Source organism: Erinaceus europaeus, chromosome 2 (genome assembly GCF_950295315.1).
Source record: "Erinaceus europaeus chromosome 2, mEriEur2.1, whole genome shotgun sequence".
Taxonomy (NCBI): Eukaryota; Metazoa; Chordata; class Mammalia; order Eulipotyphla; family Erinaceidae; genus Erinaceus; species Erinaceus europaeus.
Genome location: NC_080163.1, coordinates 152,204,960 through 152,221,272, shown reverse-complemented (window position 1 = coordinate 152,221,272; position 16,313 = coordinate 152,204,960). Strand labels below are relative to the sequence as shown.

Sequence of the window (16,313 nt, the reverse complement as noted above, 5' to 3'; positions counted from 1 at the left end):
TGGCGCATGTTGCTCTGTGATGATAGAATGAGCTCAGGGGCGGGGGTAGATAGCATAATGGTTATGCAAAGAGATTCTCATGCCTGAGGCCTTTGAATGAGCTTTGGACTCAGGAGCTTCTCAACCCCCTACTGTGAACCAATCTGGGTACCTAGCATGACTATTCTCTGAACGTCACACACTCAAGGCAGGTGACATGGAACATAGGACCCCTGAAGAACATTTCTCTCTTTTTTTACCCCCTTTGTCATTACCACAGCACTGAAACTACCTGTAGTGTATGGGGGCCAGGCTCAAACCTGGGCTGCATACTGTCCAGGTGAGCTCTGTTGCTAGTCCAGCCCTAGCAAGATGAGCTAATTAGTCTACAGCTAAGGTGACTCAGTAACCATACTAATATGGACTCCTGAGAATAAAGAGGGTTGGTGTTAGATCTCTGCAGGACAACTAACAAGAGCCAGCACGGCTCCGGGCAGAGCAGGTAAGATGAAGATGGCCAGCCTACTTCAGGTTGAAGGGACTGGTGGTGCTGCCCTGCTCCAGAGTTGGTAGTGCTGTCATTATCTAGGCCATCTGAGTTGTTTTGGCCTGGAGTTTATAAGAATCATCGATAATCATGAGTTTCCAACATCACCTCCAAATAAGTTCTTGCATCTTTATTATTATTATTATTTTTTAAAGTTACCACCCAGGCACATGACACTTCACCAGGCAAAACCATATTCCCTCCCTCCTTTGTCCCTTGTGTCTAATCAACAGGATCAGGAAGCAGTTGGCATGGGTGTTGGCCTTTCCCAAAGGGAGTATTACAAAGACTTGGGAAAGGGAGGGACATCAGGATCATTCTGTCTTTAAATAACTGCTATGTTTGAAAATCCAGAAAGAAAGCCCCTTCTGTAAGAAATCAGAGGCCTCTTTCTACAGCTGTCCTCTACAGGCGATGTGTTGACTTAGGGGAGGGTTGAGTTGGATTTGGGCTTTAAGGAATCAGATCACTTTCATGAGCTTTTCCGCATTCCCCGAACAAAGACTAAGATAAATACACATTGCTTGTTAGGCATATTCTAGAATGGGCCAGAATTTTGTGCTGGAGTCTTTGTTAGTGCATTTAGTGATGGTAAGTGGGCTGGATCCCAGCTGGGACAGAGAAGCCCTCTTCAAGCAAAGCAGAGAGCAAACCCCATATCCCCCGTCACCTTCTGCTGAATAAGGGGGTTGGGGACAAGGTCTCAGCTGCTGGCCTCTTCCAGTCCATAGACCTGCTGGACTTGAGCCAAACCCCAGGATCAGACCTGTTTCTTCTTTAGGAGTGTTGGGTGAGCTTGAGTCTGACAAGCAGAGATGAACAAGTGGTGACCCTTCCAGAATTATTCCACAAAAGGCTTGGGCCACAGGCTTGTAAGAGCACCCTGCACTGTAACTCAGCTCAGTGCTGAGCCCCAAGGTGGGTCTTGTAACACACTTGGTTTAGGCATAGCCCCCAGCCATCTGACTGGTGGCTGCATTGCTGCCCACTCCTCGCCAGGCCTGGAAGCTGAAGAACGCACTCACTCCATAGGCGATCATCACTAAACATGAAAAGAACTGAGAGGAAGAGAACAAAATTGAGTCCACCTGCAGGTGGGGGGAGGAATGTGACCAGCCTTGCCCTGTGCAGCCCTGAGTGACAGTCCACCCCTCAGCCATGTCAATTCCCATTTGGCCATGTAGTCATTTGATAACCCTTTATTGGGAAGCTGATGGGTGCAAGTTCTGGGGTGCTGACATTCCATGATACTGTGGAAAGCCATTAACTACACAGACTGAGTGTCTGGGCTAAAGGGTAGACGCTGTGTTAGATATATCAGATTTCATTTTAAAATACATATATTTGGGGCTGAGTGATGGCACATACATAATCATGTGCAAGGACCCAGGTTCAGGTCCCCATCTGCAGGGAGGAAGCTTGATCATTGAAGTATTACAAGTGTCTCTCCCTCTCCTCCCCTCCAGTTTCTCTGTCAAAAAAAGGGGGGGCGGGCAGTAGCACAGTGGGTTAAGCGCACATGGCAAGAAGTGCAAGGACTGGAATAAGGATCCCAGTTCGAGCCCTGGCTCCCCACTTGCAGGGGGAGTCACTTTAGTCACTGCAGTTCTGCAGGTATCTGTCTTCCCCATCTCCATTTCTCTCCGTCCTATCCAACAACAATGACAATAATATCCACAACGATAAAACAAGGGCAACACAAAAAAACGGGGAAAACAGCCTCCAGAAGGAGTGGATTTGTGGTGCAGGCACCGAGCCCCAGCAATAACCCTGGAGACAAAAAAAAAAACTGGGAGTGGTGGATTTGTCGTGCAGGCACCTAGCCCTAGTGATAACCCTGGTAGCAATTGAAATATATGTTTTTTTGTTGTTGTTGTTGTTTTTTTCCCATGGCTAGAAGGTTGAACTTGAAAGCATAAGGTCCCGACTCCAATCCCAGTGTCGTGTACCATGGCAATACTTTTGATTTTTTTCTCATTAATTTTTTTTATTATTCCCTTTTGTTGCCCTTATGTTTTATTGTAATTATTATTGTCGTTGGATAGGACAGAGAGAAATGGAGAGAGGAGGGAGAAAGACATCTGCAGACCTGTTTGATCACCTGTGAAGCGGCTCCCCTGCAGGTGGGGAGCCAGGGGCTCAAACCAGGATCCTTAAGCCAGTCCTTGTGCTTTGCATCACCTGCGCTTAACCCGCTGCGCTATCGCCTGACTCCCATGTTCAGTATTTTTAATAAAAGAGATCAGAGCATCACCTTGGCACACATAAAGCTAGGGATCAGATCTGGGAACTTGTGCTTCTAGGTCCAGTGTCATACTAACCACTTCTGCCACTTTCTGGGGCACAATCTTAATAATTCTGTTGATGTCAGAACAGGTGCTCACTTCAGCTGCACATACTAAAATTGGAATGATACAGAGAAGATTAACGTGGCCCCAGGCGGCACACCTGGTTAAGCACACGCATTACAATGTGCAAGGACCCAGGTTCAAGCCCCTGGTCCCCACCTGCAGGGGGAAAGCTTCACAAGTGGTGAAGCAGGGCTGCAGGTGTCTCTCTGTCTCTTTTCCTATTTCCCCCTCTCTAAATTTCTGTCTCTATCCAAAATTAAATTAAAAAAAAAAAACAGTAGTTATGTATAAGCCTCTCCTGCCTGAAAGGTCCCAGGTTCAATTCACCAGAAATGAGCAGTCTTCAATAAAAAATCCTGTCTAGGTGACTTGAGTTTACTGCTTTCAAACCCATCCTCTCACACACAAAAAAAAAAAAGAGTGGGAGGACCCAGGTCCTGGTCTTGATCCTGTCCTTTCAAAAGGCACTGCAGTCCAACCCTCACAGGGTGACTTGAAGAATTCTGGGGTTAAATGTTTGCAAGGCCTTGAGCCCAAGTTTGGGCTTCATGGGAAAGAAATGGCTTAATGGGTTTTGGCACATGCTGTTTTCAGCAGAATTTCTAAAAGGACATGTGACAAACTCCAAATCATTGTGTGACTGACAGCACAGCTCAAACATTAACACAAAACTCTTGACCAGCACTAAGCATTTACCAGCCATTGTGCTTCCATGAGACTTTTGAGTTATGGAAGCCTGAAAGCCAGACTCCCCTGAGGCCCACTGGCAGAACAGGAGTGACTTGTGCAGACCAGGACAAGCAGTGGTTGTCCAGGGGTGCAGACTGTGGCTAGACCATGTCTCCCATATGAGCTAAAGGTGCCCCAGGGAGCCATACTTACAGAGGCAGCAGCTCGCTGGTTGTAGGGCCGGGAACCCTTCAGGGATGTCAGCTCAACGGCAGCAGAGCAGGCGATGAAAGCCGTGACATAGAGAACAGTGGCACTCACATTAAATACCATTAACTAGGGAGGCAGAGAGAAAAGGCTTCATTTAATGTGAGACCTAAAAGGGTCACCAGAATGGGCTGGAGTGTGAGGATATGGATGGATGGAGGGAGGGAGACTTGTGGGTCTTTTCTACCAGAAATGCAGTGGGACCAGCAGTTAGTGGTCAGCCCAGACACTGTTTGAGCAGGAAGTACAGAGACGGAAAAAGAGGGGTTGAGACCATAGGACCATAGGATCACTGAAGAACATAGGACCACTTCTGTGCCTGTCAGCTCAGAGCCTAACCCAGACACACACACCCTCCTGTCAGCACTGCACTGAGTTTGTCTCTGGCTGGGACTATAGCCAGGGACCTCACATCCCTCTGTCTCCCTTCTAGCCACACCTTAGGTCCCTGTCAGGGCCAAGACCACAAGCCAGACTGGCAGAGGCGTCTTCAGGCAACAAACAGGCTGAGATTTCATTTCCACAAGTCTTAGCCCCTAAGCCTCATTAACAGTCTATGCAGAGAGAGACTACAAACCAGTGAATCTCACACATGCCTGGTGCTTCCCATAGATTTTTTTTCTTAATCAACATTCTAAAAATTAGACATCACATGAAACCCTAAAAAAACTTCTGGGAATCGGGCAGTAGTGCAGCGGGTTAAGCGCACATGGCACAAAGCGCAAGGGCCCGCCTTAAGGATCCCGGTTTGAGCCCCCGGCTCCCCACCTGCAGGGGAGTCACTTTACAAGCGGTGAAGCAGGTCTGCAGGTGTCTATCTTTCTCTCCCTCTCTCTGCCTACCCCTCCTCCATTTCTCTCTGTCCTATCCAACAACGATGACAACATCAACAACAATAATAACTACAACAATAAAACAGGGCAACAAAAGGGAATAAAAAAGTATTTTTAAAAAATTAAACTTCTGGGATCAACTAGGAATACCAAAGGAGACCACCCGGACCGAAACAAGACAGGACTAGAATGACCACAGAAACCCAGTAAATCACCCGTGAGTACAAACACGCGTGGCTGGTGACAGAGAGGAGAGAGGGGCCTAAGGAGAGATTAAGTGACTGCTAACAGTTCGACAGTTTGTCAGTGGAGACACCACCTCCAGTCTGCTCCACCAACAAGGGGACAGCTAAAGGGAGGAAAGGACTCCCCAGAGACTCACCAAGTACAACTCTGAGTCTCCATTGCTACTACCCTCAGAATCTGGAGCAGCAACAGGGAGGGACACCAGGGCACAGAGATCTAACCGGGAAACTCAGGAGAAGACCTATACCTCGGTGGCATAGCTGAAGGGCTGTGAAAGTCTCTTTGCATAACCACTGGATTATCTCTGCCACACCCTGCTTTATCTCTTGGTCAGGAGTCATTGATTAAGCCAAGAAGCCTATTGATAGTTTAAAAGCCCTCAGGCTACCATAGCCTACAGGGGAAAAAAAAAAGGCTTTTACACCACTGAACTCCAACTCAGGGATTGAAAAACCTCTTAACTTATATAAAATGGTTAAAACAACAAGAAAAAATAATGGAGACTCGAACCAGGACAAGAGTCCAGCTAAAAGTCCTCCAGAGGGCAAAGCACAAAACAACGAGTTCAACATCCAAACATTAGCTAAGGAAATAATAACAGGAGTGAGTAAAGAATTTGAAAAAATTGTAATCAGAACTGCAGGAACAACAAATGAGAATATGGAAGAAAATTCTAATTATCTCATGGTTATTAGAGAGCTGAAAGCTGAAATTGCTGAGCTAAGAAGGCAACTAGCTGAACAAGCTAAAACAGTATCAGAGCAGGGCAACAAAATAGATGAACTCCAGAAAGCAGTAGAGGGCAGAGAGAACAGAATCAATGAGGCTGAAGACAGAATTAGCAAGACTGAGGATGAATTAGAGACAACTAAAGAAGAAGTAAGAGATCTCAAAAAGAGATTAAGAGATGCTGAAAACAACAACAGAGTCCTATGGGATGACTTCAAAAGAAACAATATACGCATTATTGGCTTACCAGAGGAAGAAAGAGAAGGGGAGGAAGAAAGCGTTCTCCAGGCCATAATAGCTGAAAATTTCTCTAGTCTAGACAACACCAAAGACATAAAGATTCAAGAAGCCCAGAGGGTCCCAAACAGAATTAACCCAGACCTAAAGACACCAAGACATGTCATACTTAGATTGGAAAGGAATAAGGATAAAGAAAGGATCCTCAAGGCTGCAAGAGAAAAACAAAGAGTCACCTACAAAGGAAAACCCATAAGATTAGCAGCAGACTTCTCCATACAAACACTACAGGCCAGAAGAGAATGGCAAGATATCTATCGAGTGCTCAATGAGAAAGGCTTTCAGCCAAGAATACTATATCCTGCTAGACTGTCATTCAGACTAGATGGAAGCATCAAAACCTTCTCAGACAAGCAACAGTTGAAGGAAACAACCATCACCAAGCCTGCCTTGAAAGAAGTTCTGAAAGGTTTCCTATGAACAACCAGACCACCACAAATAGAACATATATCAAAACACTCTAAAACTCTACAAGAATGGCGTTAAAATATATTCAATCTTTGATATCAATAAATGTGAATGGCCTGAATTCACCTATTAAAAGACACAGAGTAGGAAGATGGATCAGAAAACACAACCCAACAATATGTTGTCTACAGGAAACTCACCTAACGCAACAAGACAAACACAGACTTAAAGTGAAAGGATGGAAAACTATCATTCAAGCCAATGGCCCACAAAAAAGGGCAGGAACAGCTATTCTCATATCTGACATGATAGACTTTAAAATACATAAGATTAAAAAAGATAGGAATGGACACTACTTAATGCTCAGAGGATCAGTCAATCAAGAGGACTTAACAATTATTAATATCTATGCACCCAATGAGAAGCCATCTAAATACATCAAACTTCTACTGAAAGAGCTACAGCAATATATTAACAGTAACACAATCATAGTAGGGGACTTCAACACCCCACTATCTCAACTTGACAGATCATCCAGGAAGAAAATCAGTAAAGACATAAGGGAGCTAAATGAAGAGATAGATAACCTAGAACTATTGGACATTTTCAGAGTCATTCAGAGCAAGTTGTGGTATATATACACAATGGAATACTACTCAGCTGTAAAAAATGGTGACTTCACCGTTTTCAGCCAATCTTGGATGGACCTTGAAAAAGTCATGTTGAGTGAAATAAGTCAGAAACAGAAGGATGAATATGGGATGATCTCACTCTCAGGCCGAAGTTGAAAAACAAGATTAGAAAAGAAAACACAAGTCGAACCTGAAATGGAATTGGAGTATTACACCAAAGTAAAAGACTCTGGGGTGGGTGGGTGGGTGGGGAGAATACAGGTCCATGAAAAAAAAAAAAAAAGATAATAATGGTTAAATTAAAAAAAAAAAAAAAATTAAACTTCTTTTGTTGTCACTGTGGGACCTTCATTGCTGAGATGATTTCTTCAAATGGACAGAGAGTAACAGGGAGGGAGGGGAAGTTACCAGTCCTGAAGCTGCCCCCTGTGCAGTGGGAGCTGGGCTCAAACCTGAGTTGTGCACATGACAAAGCAGGCAGCCTGCCCCCCCGCCACACACACATACACCCAAGGGGAGCTTATATAAAACTTGTAATATTGCAGTCTGGGAAATGGTGCAGTAGATAAAGCACTGGACTCTCAAGCATGAGGTCCTGAGTTTGCTCCCTGGCATCCTATGGGTGACAGAGTCAGTCGTGCTCTGGTTCTCCTCGCTCTCATAAATCTAAAAAGTAAAACAATAACTTTAACCTTGTAGCTGAGAGACCCTTATTCCCACAAGCCTCAATGGGAACTAAGTGAGGCAGCTCTTGGCAGATGGGTGTGGGCCTGTAGGGCTCCCTTCTGGCTCGCTTCACATACCTGGCCTCAGGGGGCTTAGCTCTTCCACCCCAGATAACCCACTTTTTTTTTCTAGATTTTAACAAAATGTATTGGGGCCGCGTGGTGGTGCACCTGGTTGAACGCACATGCTACAATGTGCAAGGACCCAGGTTCAAGCCCCTGGTCCCCACCTGCAGGGGGAAAACTTTGTGAGTGGTGAAGCAGTGCTGCAGGTGTCTCTCTCTCTCTCTCTCTCCCTCTGTAGCTCCCCTTGCTCTTGTTTTCTGGCTTTGTCAAATATCATAAAAAAAAATAAAAATAAATAAAAATTTTTAAAAAATGGATCTTATTGTGGTCTGGAAGGTGGTGCAATGGATAAAGCATTAGACTCTTGAGCATGAGGTCCTGAGTTCAGTTCCCAGCAGCACATGTACTAGAGCGATGTCTGGTTCTTTCTCTCTCTCCTCCTGTCTTTTTAATAAGCAAATAAAATCCTTAATTTTTTTTTTTTTTTTGCTTATTTATTTTGGATAGAGACAGAAATTGAGATGAAGGGGGAAGAGGGAGAGAGAAGACACCTGCAACATACTTCACTGCTCATGAACCTTCTTCCTGCAGTTAGGGGCTGAGGTCTTGAACCCAAGTCCTTTCGTGCACATGGTAACATGTGCTCTACTGAGTGCACCAATACCTGACCACCGACTCTGGTAGCCCTGATCATTCCTTATGTAGACTCCATAACAGTATCTGCTAGACGGTCTCAGTGTGTAAGAGATACTGACTGCCCCACCTTCCTGGCCTGGAAGGGCGGGGTGGGTGGAGTCCCAATCAGTGCCTCAGTGGCCCCTTCATCTTTCAGGAATTCTTTTTCTAGGCCCCTGGGATGTGGGGTAGAAATTGGCCCCTGAGCAGGAAGCCAGGTCAGCCCCTGCTTGCCCAGGGTCTTCCCTTCAAGCCTGGGCCACTGCTCACAGTGCCTGGCTCCTGCCAGTGATGCGGGGATCTAACAGACCTGGTCTGTCTGGAGGATGACTCACGTTTCCTTGGTTTAGAAAGTCATTCAATTGCGAACAATGCGGCCTAGTCCCAGCTTTGCTTGTCTTACAGTCATGTGCCTCTCTTGCCTCTCCGCTCACTGAGAGCCTCAGATTCCAGCTGCAGGGGGTTTCCGGGCCAGGGAAAGAACACCAGAGGCTTTCTCCGGATTTGGCTAGGGTACTTTCTACATGCTCAGTAGTGCTCCCTCCCCCCACACTCTTCAGAGTGTGCCCTGCACACGGTGAGCTCTGTTGGGCACTATGGCTCGGCCCAGCCTTTAGGCTGCCTGACCAACCTGCTGCCTCCCAGGTTCAAATTCCAGCTGTTCCCCATAAGGGAAGCCAGCCAAGTTTCCAAATAATTTCTGGCTGATTCACTCCAAAGCCCTCACTCCTGGGGCCGGGAGCTCAATCACCCAGTAGAGAGTGTACCTCCTTGTATGAAGCTCTGGGTCTGAAACCCAGTACCACATGGGAGCACCATGGATGGCGGAGCAGTGTTATGTCTCTCTGTTTTGTTTTTAATATATTTATTTATTTATTATTGGATAGAGACAGAAAAATTGAGAGGGGAAGAGGAGATTGAGAGGAAGAGAGAGAGAGAGACATCTGCAGCACTGCTTCACCGTTTGTGAATATTCCCCGCTATGGATGGAGACCAGGGAGCTGGAACCTGGGTCCTTGTGCACTGTAATGTGAGCACTTAACCAGCTGCACCATCGCCTGTCTTTACCCTCTATGTCTCTCCCTTTTTCCTCTGTCTAGAAAAAAAAAAATTTGAAATAACTGGGACAAGGAAGCCACTCAGCAGTAGAATCACCCATGCTCAAGGCCATGAGTTTATTTCCTGGCATCAAATTGAACAATAAAGTCCCTTGCTCGTACTCCCTTCCCTAGAGAAAGTCAGGCCTCCTCATGTCCTCCCTGACTGAGGACCAGCAGAATCCAGCCCTCCCACCTCATAGGAGAAATCACACCATCACAGCTACTCATGGTCAACCCTGAGCCAACCCCAGGGCCCCTCCAGACTCACCACCAGTGGCCAGGGCACCATGTACAGCTTCATGTGCAGCTGAAACAGGTAGAGGATGAAGAAGATGATTGTTACCAGCCAAAGGAAGACAGCAACGAACATCACCCAGCCATAGGCCGGGTACAGATGGTAGGGGGTGTCTGCGATCAGGGCCCACACCAGCAGTCCCAGCACCTGAAGAGGGTGACAGAGGGACATGGTCACCTTGAACCCCTGACCGGAGGCCACCTGTCCTTTGCCATGGACTTTCCTCTACAAGTCACAGTAAAGAAAACTTATTATACAACAGAGAGAGAAGAGAGTGAAAGCGAGATAGATGATAGAGAGAGAGAAAGATTTAGAGCATTATACGTAAGAGAGGGAGTGTTACATGGGGCAGAGAGAGAAGCCACAGCCCCAGGATATGTTGTGCCAGGAATCAGACCTATGCCTTTTTTTTTTTTTTTCATTCAGATAAAGAGGGGAGGGGTGTGGTCCAAGAGGTGGCACCGTGGATAAGGCACTGGACTCTCAAGAATGAGGTCCTGAGTTCAATCCCAAGCAGTACGTGTACCAGAGTGATGTATGGTTGTTTTTCTCTCTCTTCCTATATTTCTCATCAATCAATAAATAAAATCTTAAAGGAGGGGTAGGTACCAGAGCTCCAAAGCTTCCTCCCTTACCAAGGTTTAAACCCAGGTGACATACATGATACAAGGCAACCACTGTAAAAACCGAACACTCTTGAGGGCTAGGCGGCAGCACACTGGGTTAAGTGCACACAGTGTGAAGTGCAGAGATCCTGGCAGGGGGGTCACTTTGCAAGTGGTGAAGCAGGTCTGCAGGGGTCTATCTTTCTCTCCCCCTTTCTGTCTTCCCCTTTCTGTCTTCCCCTCCTCTCTCAGTTTCTCTCTGTCCTATCCAACAACATCAACAACACTGGAAAAAAGATGGCCTCCAGGAGCAGTGGATTCATAGTATAGGCACTGAGCCCCAGCTATAACCCTGGAGGCAAAAAAAAAAAAAAAAGTTCAACAGTCTCTCTGGGCCCCTAACTTCCTGATTTAAACACAGTTCTCCTGGCTAATGGTGTGACTTTGGATAAGCATGTAACGTCTCTGTACTTTGGTGGCCTCTCTGGTAACGGGAATATAACAACCGCATCTAGGTGAGATAAGGGACTAGGGGCCATATGCTTTGGGGGACACTATGGGAAGCTTCTCTTTTATCATTCCCAGTCAGGTACACTGTGCACCCCTGGAATTCTACAGAACAAGTTAGTCCCTGGCCTCCACGTGTGTGTGTGTGTGTGTGTGTGTGTGTGTGTGTGTGTGTGTGTGTGTGTGAATGTGTGTGTGTGTGTATGTGTATGTGTGTGAATTGTGTGTGTGAGTGTATGTGTGTGAATGTGTGTGTGTGTGTGTGTGTATGTGTGTGGCGGGGGAGCTTCATGATCGGTGAAGCATGATTTAGGTGTCTTTCTTTCTCCCTCTCAGTTTCTCTGTCCTATCAAAATAAACAAGCAGAGGGAGTCGGGTGGTATCGCAGAAGGTTAAGTGCACGTGGCACCAAGTGCAAGGACCAGCATGAGGATCCCAGTTCAAGCCCCCGGGCTCCCCACCTGCAGGGGAGTCCCTTCACAGGTGGTGAAGCAGGTTTGCAGGTGTCTATCTTTCTCTCCCCCTCTCTGTCTTCCCCTCCTCTCTTCATTTCCCTCTGTCCTAGCCAATAACAACAACATCAACAACAACAAGAATAACTACAACAATGAAAAAAAAAAAACAGCAAGGGTAACAAAAGGGAATAAATAAATAAATAAATATTTTAAAAAATAGTTTAAAAAAAAGTTAAAAAGGGGCCAGGTGGTGGCGCACCTGGTTGAGCGCACACATTACAATGCTCAAGGACCCAGGTTCGAGCCCCTAGTCCCCACCTGCAGGGGGAAAGGCTTCACAAGTGGTGAAACAGTGCTGCAGGTGTCTCTCTGTCTCTCACCCTCTCTATCCCTCTCTGCCCTCTCGATTTCTGACTGTCTCTATCCAATCAATAAATAAAGATAATAAAAAAATTTTTTTTAAGTTTAAAAAAATAAATAAACAAGCAGAAAACATCCCAGAAGATCAGTTTGACTCACACTGACGTATACCTGGTAGTTCTCAATGCTGCTCACTCACAGACTCAATGCCAACTGCTTAGTGTCCCTTGCATCTCCCCTTTGGTTTTACTGATTTCTCCATCGGAGGTCACTGCTCTTTACTTAGAGCCGTTGATTTATGGAGAACCGCGTGGTGGCGCACCTGGTTCAGTGCATATATTATATGCACAAGAACCGGGGTTCAAAACCCTGCTCCCCATCTACAGAGTGGGATACCGCTTGTGTAGTGAAGTGGGTTTGTCTCTTCCTCTCTATCTCCCTCTCCTCTCTGGTTCTTTCTTTTTAAAAAATCTTTTTTAATATTTATTTATTCCCTTTTGTTGCCCTTTTTAAAATATTTATTTATAAGAGAAACTTCAGTGACTCCGTGGGCTCCATGGGCCTGGCTCCCACCTGAGTGCATTTCCAGACCAGCAAACACAGTCTCAGCAGATGAAGCTACTGGATAAGCAGTGGGAAGGTCTCTCCTGCCGGTGTTTCAGCACTGGCCCCATGCCCAGGAGCTGCATTGGTTTCTGCCCCAGAACACAGAAGGTCCATTCCTCCACCAGAACCAGACCAACTGGTTTCTCCCTGGCCCCCTCCCAATCACAAGAACTTGGAAGAAGTGTCCAAGCCTAGGATCCTAAGTAGACCCCGCTCAGGATGGGGCACCCTGAGATAAATGCTGATGCTTTTCAGAGAGACACTTCTTCTTCTTCTTCTAGCGTTTGCCCTTCTTCCGTAGCCAGTCAACAGCGTCAGGTTGAGCCTGATGTAAAGTTTAGAGACACTTATCTCTGGCAGCTGCAGAAGCCATTGCCTACACTCTGTGGACACAGACCCCTCTAGAAGAAGGTGGGGTCCTTCTTATGGTCCCATATAGAACAGCAAGGCCCACTGTTCCAGCTGTTCTTGTCACTAGGGCTTCACCTCACTGAGTCAACTTTTTCAGACAGAAAGAGAGAGGTTGGGGGTAGATAGCATAATGGTTATGCAAAGAGACTCTCAACACCTGAGGCTCCACAGTCTTAGGTTCAATTCTCTGTACCACCATAAGTCAGAGCTGAGCAGTGCTCTTGTTAAAAAGAAATTAATAAGTAAGTAAAAAAAAAGAGAAATATTAAAGAGATAGAGAGAGACTGGATGGGTGCTGGTGTGCTTTTGGTTGAGCACATATGTAACCATGTGCAAGGACAGAGGTTCAAGCCTCTGGTTACCACCTGTAGGGAGGAAGTTTCATGAGCCATGAAGCAAGGCTGCAGGTGTCTTTCTTTGGGTATCTTTTGGGTATCTCCCCCAAACGCCTCTCAGTTTCTCTCTTATCAAATAAAGGGAAAAAGAAATGGCCACTGGGAGTGGTGGTTTCTTCATGCCAACAATGAGCCCAGTGATAATCCTGGTAGTGGAAGAAGGAATGAAGGGAGGAAGGAGAGGGAAGTCTCTGAGCCCCACCTGCAGGGAGAAAACTTCACAAGTGGTGAAGCAGGGCCTCAGGTACCTCTCTGTCTCTTTCCTTCTTTGTTTATCTCTTCTCCCTTCTCAGTTTCTCTCTGTCTCAATCAAATAAATAATAAAAATGAAAAACAAATCTATTTAAGAAAAAAAAAAAAGGGAAGAAGGAAGGAAGGGGAAAGGCAGGGAAGGACAGCTCCTAACAGACTGAAGGAAATTTCAGTGCCATGGTTTCTCTCCCTCTGCTCCTCGGTCTATCTAAACTTTATATGGGGAAAAAAAAAAAAAAAAAAAAGACAGGCACTACAGCATCTGTGTGTAGGAGGCAAGGATAGAACCAGAGTCCTGACCATGACAAAGCTCCCACAGATGCACTATCCAGATGAGTTATCTTGCCAGCCCAGGCCCAGTGTTTAGAGGAAGGTAGCAGCTGTGAGGAAAAAGCATGGCAGTGGTCCCCACTTGACCCAGGCCAGTCTTCACACAAACTCCAACTCCCTCCCTCTGAGCAATGCTTGGCAGGTGCAGCTCTCTATGTTCATTCATTCATTCAACAGTTATCTGTTCAGCATAAATGAAACATTAAAAAAATAATCTGGGGGTCGGGCGATGGTGCAGTGGGTTAAGCGCACATGGAACACAGCGCAAGGACAGGTATAAGGATCCCAGTTCGAGGCCCCTGGCTCCCCACCTGCAGGGGAGTTGCTTCACAAGCAGTGAAGCAGGTCTGCAGGTGTCTATCTTTCTCTCCTCTCTGTCTTCCCCTCTTCTCTCCATTTCTCTCTGTCCTATCCAACAATGAACGACATCAATAACAATAATAACCACAACAAGGCTACAACAACAAGGGCAACAAAAGGGGGAAAAATGACCTCCGGGAGCAGTGGATTCATGGTGCAGGCACTGAGCCTCAGCAATAACCAAACCAAAACAAAACAAAAATAAATAAACAGAAAATCCATTGGGAAGGAGAGAAAAGGACAGGGGCCTCTGACAACTTGGACAAGAGGATAAGATGGCACTGGAGGGTGACGTGAGCAAAGACAAAAAGGGGGAGCTGTGTGGGGAAGCGTGCCTCCATGTCCATCTGCCCCTCTATTTCTCTGCAGGAGTCCCTAAGACACACACACACACACACACCTTTTCAGCTCTTTGAAGCAGCAGCTACACCTCTGCAGACAAGTTCTGCTGAGAAAACTATGTAGAAAAGTTAAAAAAAAAAAAAAAAGTTGGGTAGGTAGCATAATGGTTATACAAAGAGACTCATGCCTGAAGCTCCAAAGTGCCAGGTTCAATCCCCTGCCCCACCATAAACCAGAGCTGAGTAGTGCTCTGGTTAAAACAAACAAATAAATAAGAAAATTATCCAAGCAGCTAAATAAGTATTAAAAATAAATAAATAAATAAATAAATAAATAAATAAATAAAGCATACCCTGTTCCCCCAACAAAAGAACTTTAGGTTAAGGATTTTTATTTTATTTTATTTTTTAAAATAAAAAACAAACCCCCTGCCAGGATGGGGGGAGGTGACTAGGAAGTGACCAAATCTTTTGTAGTCACTCTTTGGATCCGTGGGTGTAGGCTGTGATCTGACTTAACTATCTGATATCCTCTGTGATGCAAGCATTCTGGCTCCCTTTCTGGAGGATAACCTGTTAACTCCTTGGGTTCAAGCTCCTCTTTTTCCAGATTCCAAACTTACGTAGTCTTGGGCACGTTGCTTTAGCTGTGTGTGTCAGTGTCCTCATCTCCAAAATGTGCCCAACTAGCTACATGAAGGCAGAGTGGGAGGGGTGGTCTGTGATGAAGTAAAGTATTGGGTTGTTGGAAAAGTCATGACACAATTTTGCATGATGTGTAGAAAAATGACATCCCAACAATACAGAAAGAAGTGGATACAGGGGCCGGGGGCGGGGGAGGGGGTAGTGCAATGGGTTAAGTGCACATGGCAAGAAGCGCAAGGATGGAAGTAAGGATCCTGGCTTGAGTCCCCAGATCCCCACCTGCCAGGGGGCTTGCCTCACAGGTGGTGTAGTAGGTCTGCAGGTATCTGTCTTTCTCTCCCCCTCTCTGTCTTCCCCTCCTCTCTTGATTTTTCTCTGTCCTATCCAACAACAACGGCAACAAAATGGAAAAAAAAAAAAAAAAAAAGGCCTCCAGGAGCAGCGGATTCATAGTGCAGGCACTGAGCCCCGAAAATAACCCTGAAGGTAAAAAAAAAAAAAAAAGTGGATATAGTGCTGAACTGTCAAGCATGAGGTCCTGAGTTTAATTCTCAGCATCTCATGTGCCAAAGTGGTGTTCTGGTTCTATCTCTCTCTCTATCTAAGTATTTCATTTATTTAATATTTTATTTTAATGAGAAAGACAGAAGAGAGAGAAAATGAACCAGACATTATTCTGGTACATGTGCTATTAGGGATTGAATTCAGGACCTGAATACTTGAGAGTTTAGCACTTTACCCATTAATACCTCCTCCCAGAACACTCTGGTTCTCTCTCTCAATAAATAAATCTTAAAGTGGGGGGGGGATAGGGGCAGGTGGTGGTGCACCTGGTTAAGTGCACACATTCCAGTGCACAAGGAACCGGGTTCAATCCCCTGGTCCCCACCTGCAGGGAGAAAGCTTTATAAGTGGTGAAGCAGGGCTGCAGGTGTCTCTCTATCTCTTTCCCTTTCTATCTTCCCTCCTTTCTCACTTTCTCTTGGTCTCTATCAAATAAATAAATAAATAATAATACATTTAAAAGAATGAAAGAGAGAAAGAAATGAAGTAAGACAGGTGAAGTACTTAGATGAACACCCAACAGGAACTTAACACTCATGACATGCTCTATGGCCAAGACGCTTAAATGTGAATTTCCAGTCCGTTCTAGTGCCAGTTCACTCAGCTGGTAGCGGCCATGCAGCTCCTCCCATAGTGGAGGCCTCACAGGAGAGGGCATATCTA

General features: G+C 45.8%; 1 protein-coding gene across 1 annotated transcript in view; it reads right to left on the bottom strand.

Moving 5' to 3' along the window:
* Window positions 1-641: 641 nt before the first annotated feature.
* PLLP (plasmolipin) overlaps window positions 642-16,313 on the bottom strand; it is a 37,976-nt gene continuing 22,304 nt past the window's right edge. Inside the window, exons 2-4 of the mRNA XM_007520102.3 lie at window positions 9,793-9,966; window positions 3,760-3,882; window positions 642-1,584 (exon numbers count right to left, since the gene is read on the bottom strand). Coding sequence (XP_007520164.1) covers window positions 1,468-1,584; window positions 3,760-3,882; window positions 9,793-9,966 — 414 coding nt within the window. The 3' untranslated portion in view covers window positions 642-1,467. The remainder of the gene's footprint in view (window positions 1,585-3,759; window positions 3,883-9,792; window positions 9,967-16,313) is intronic.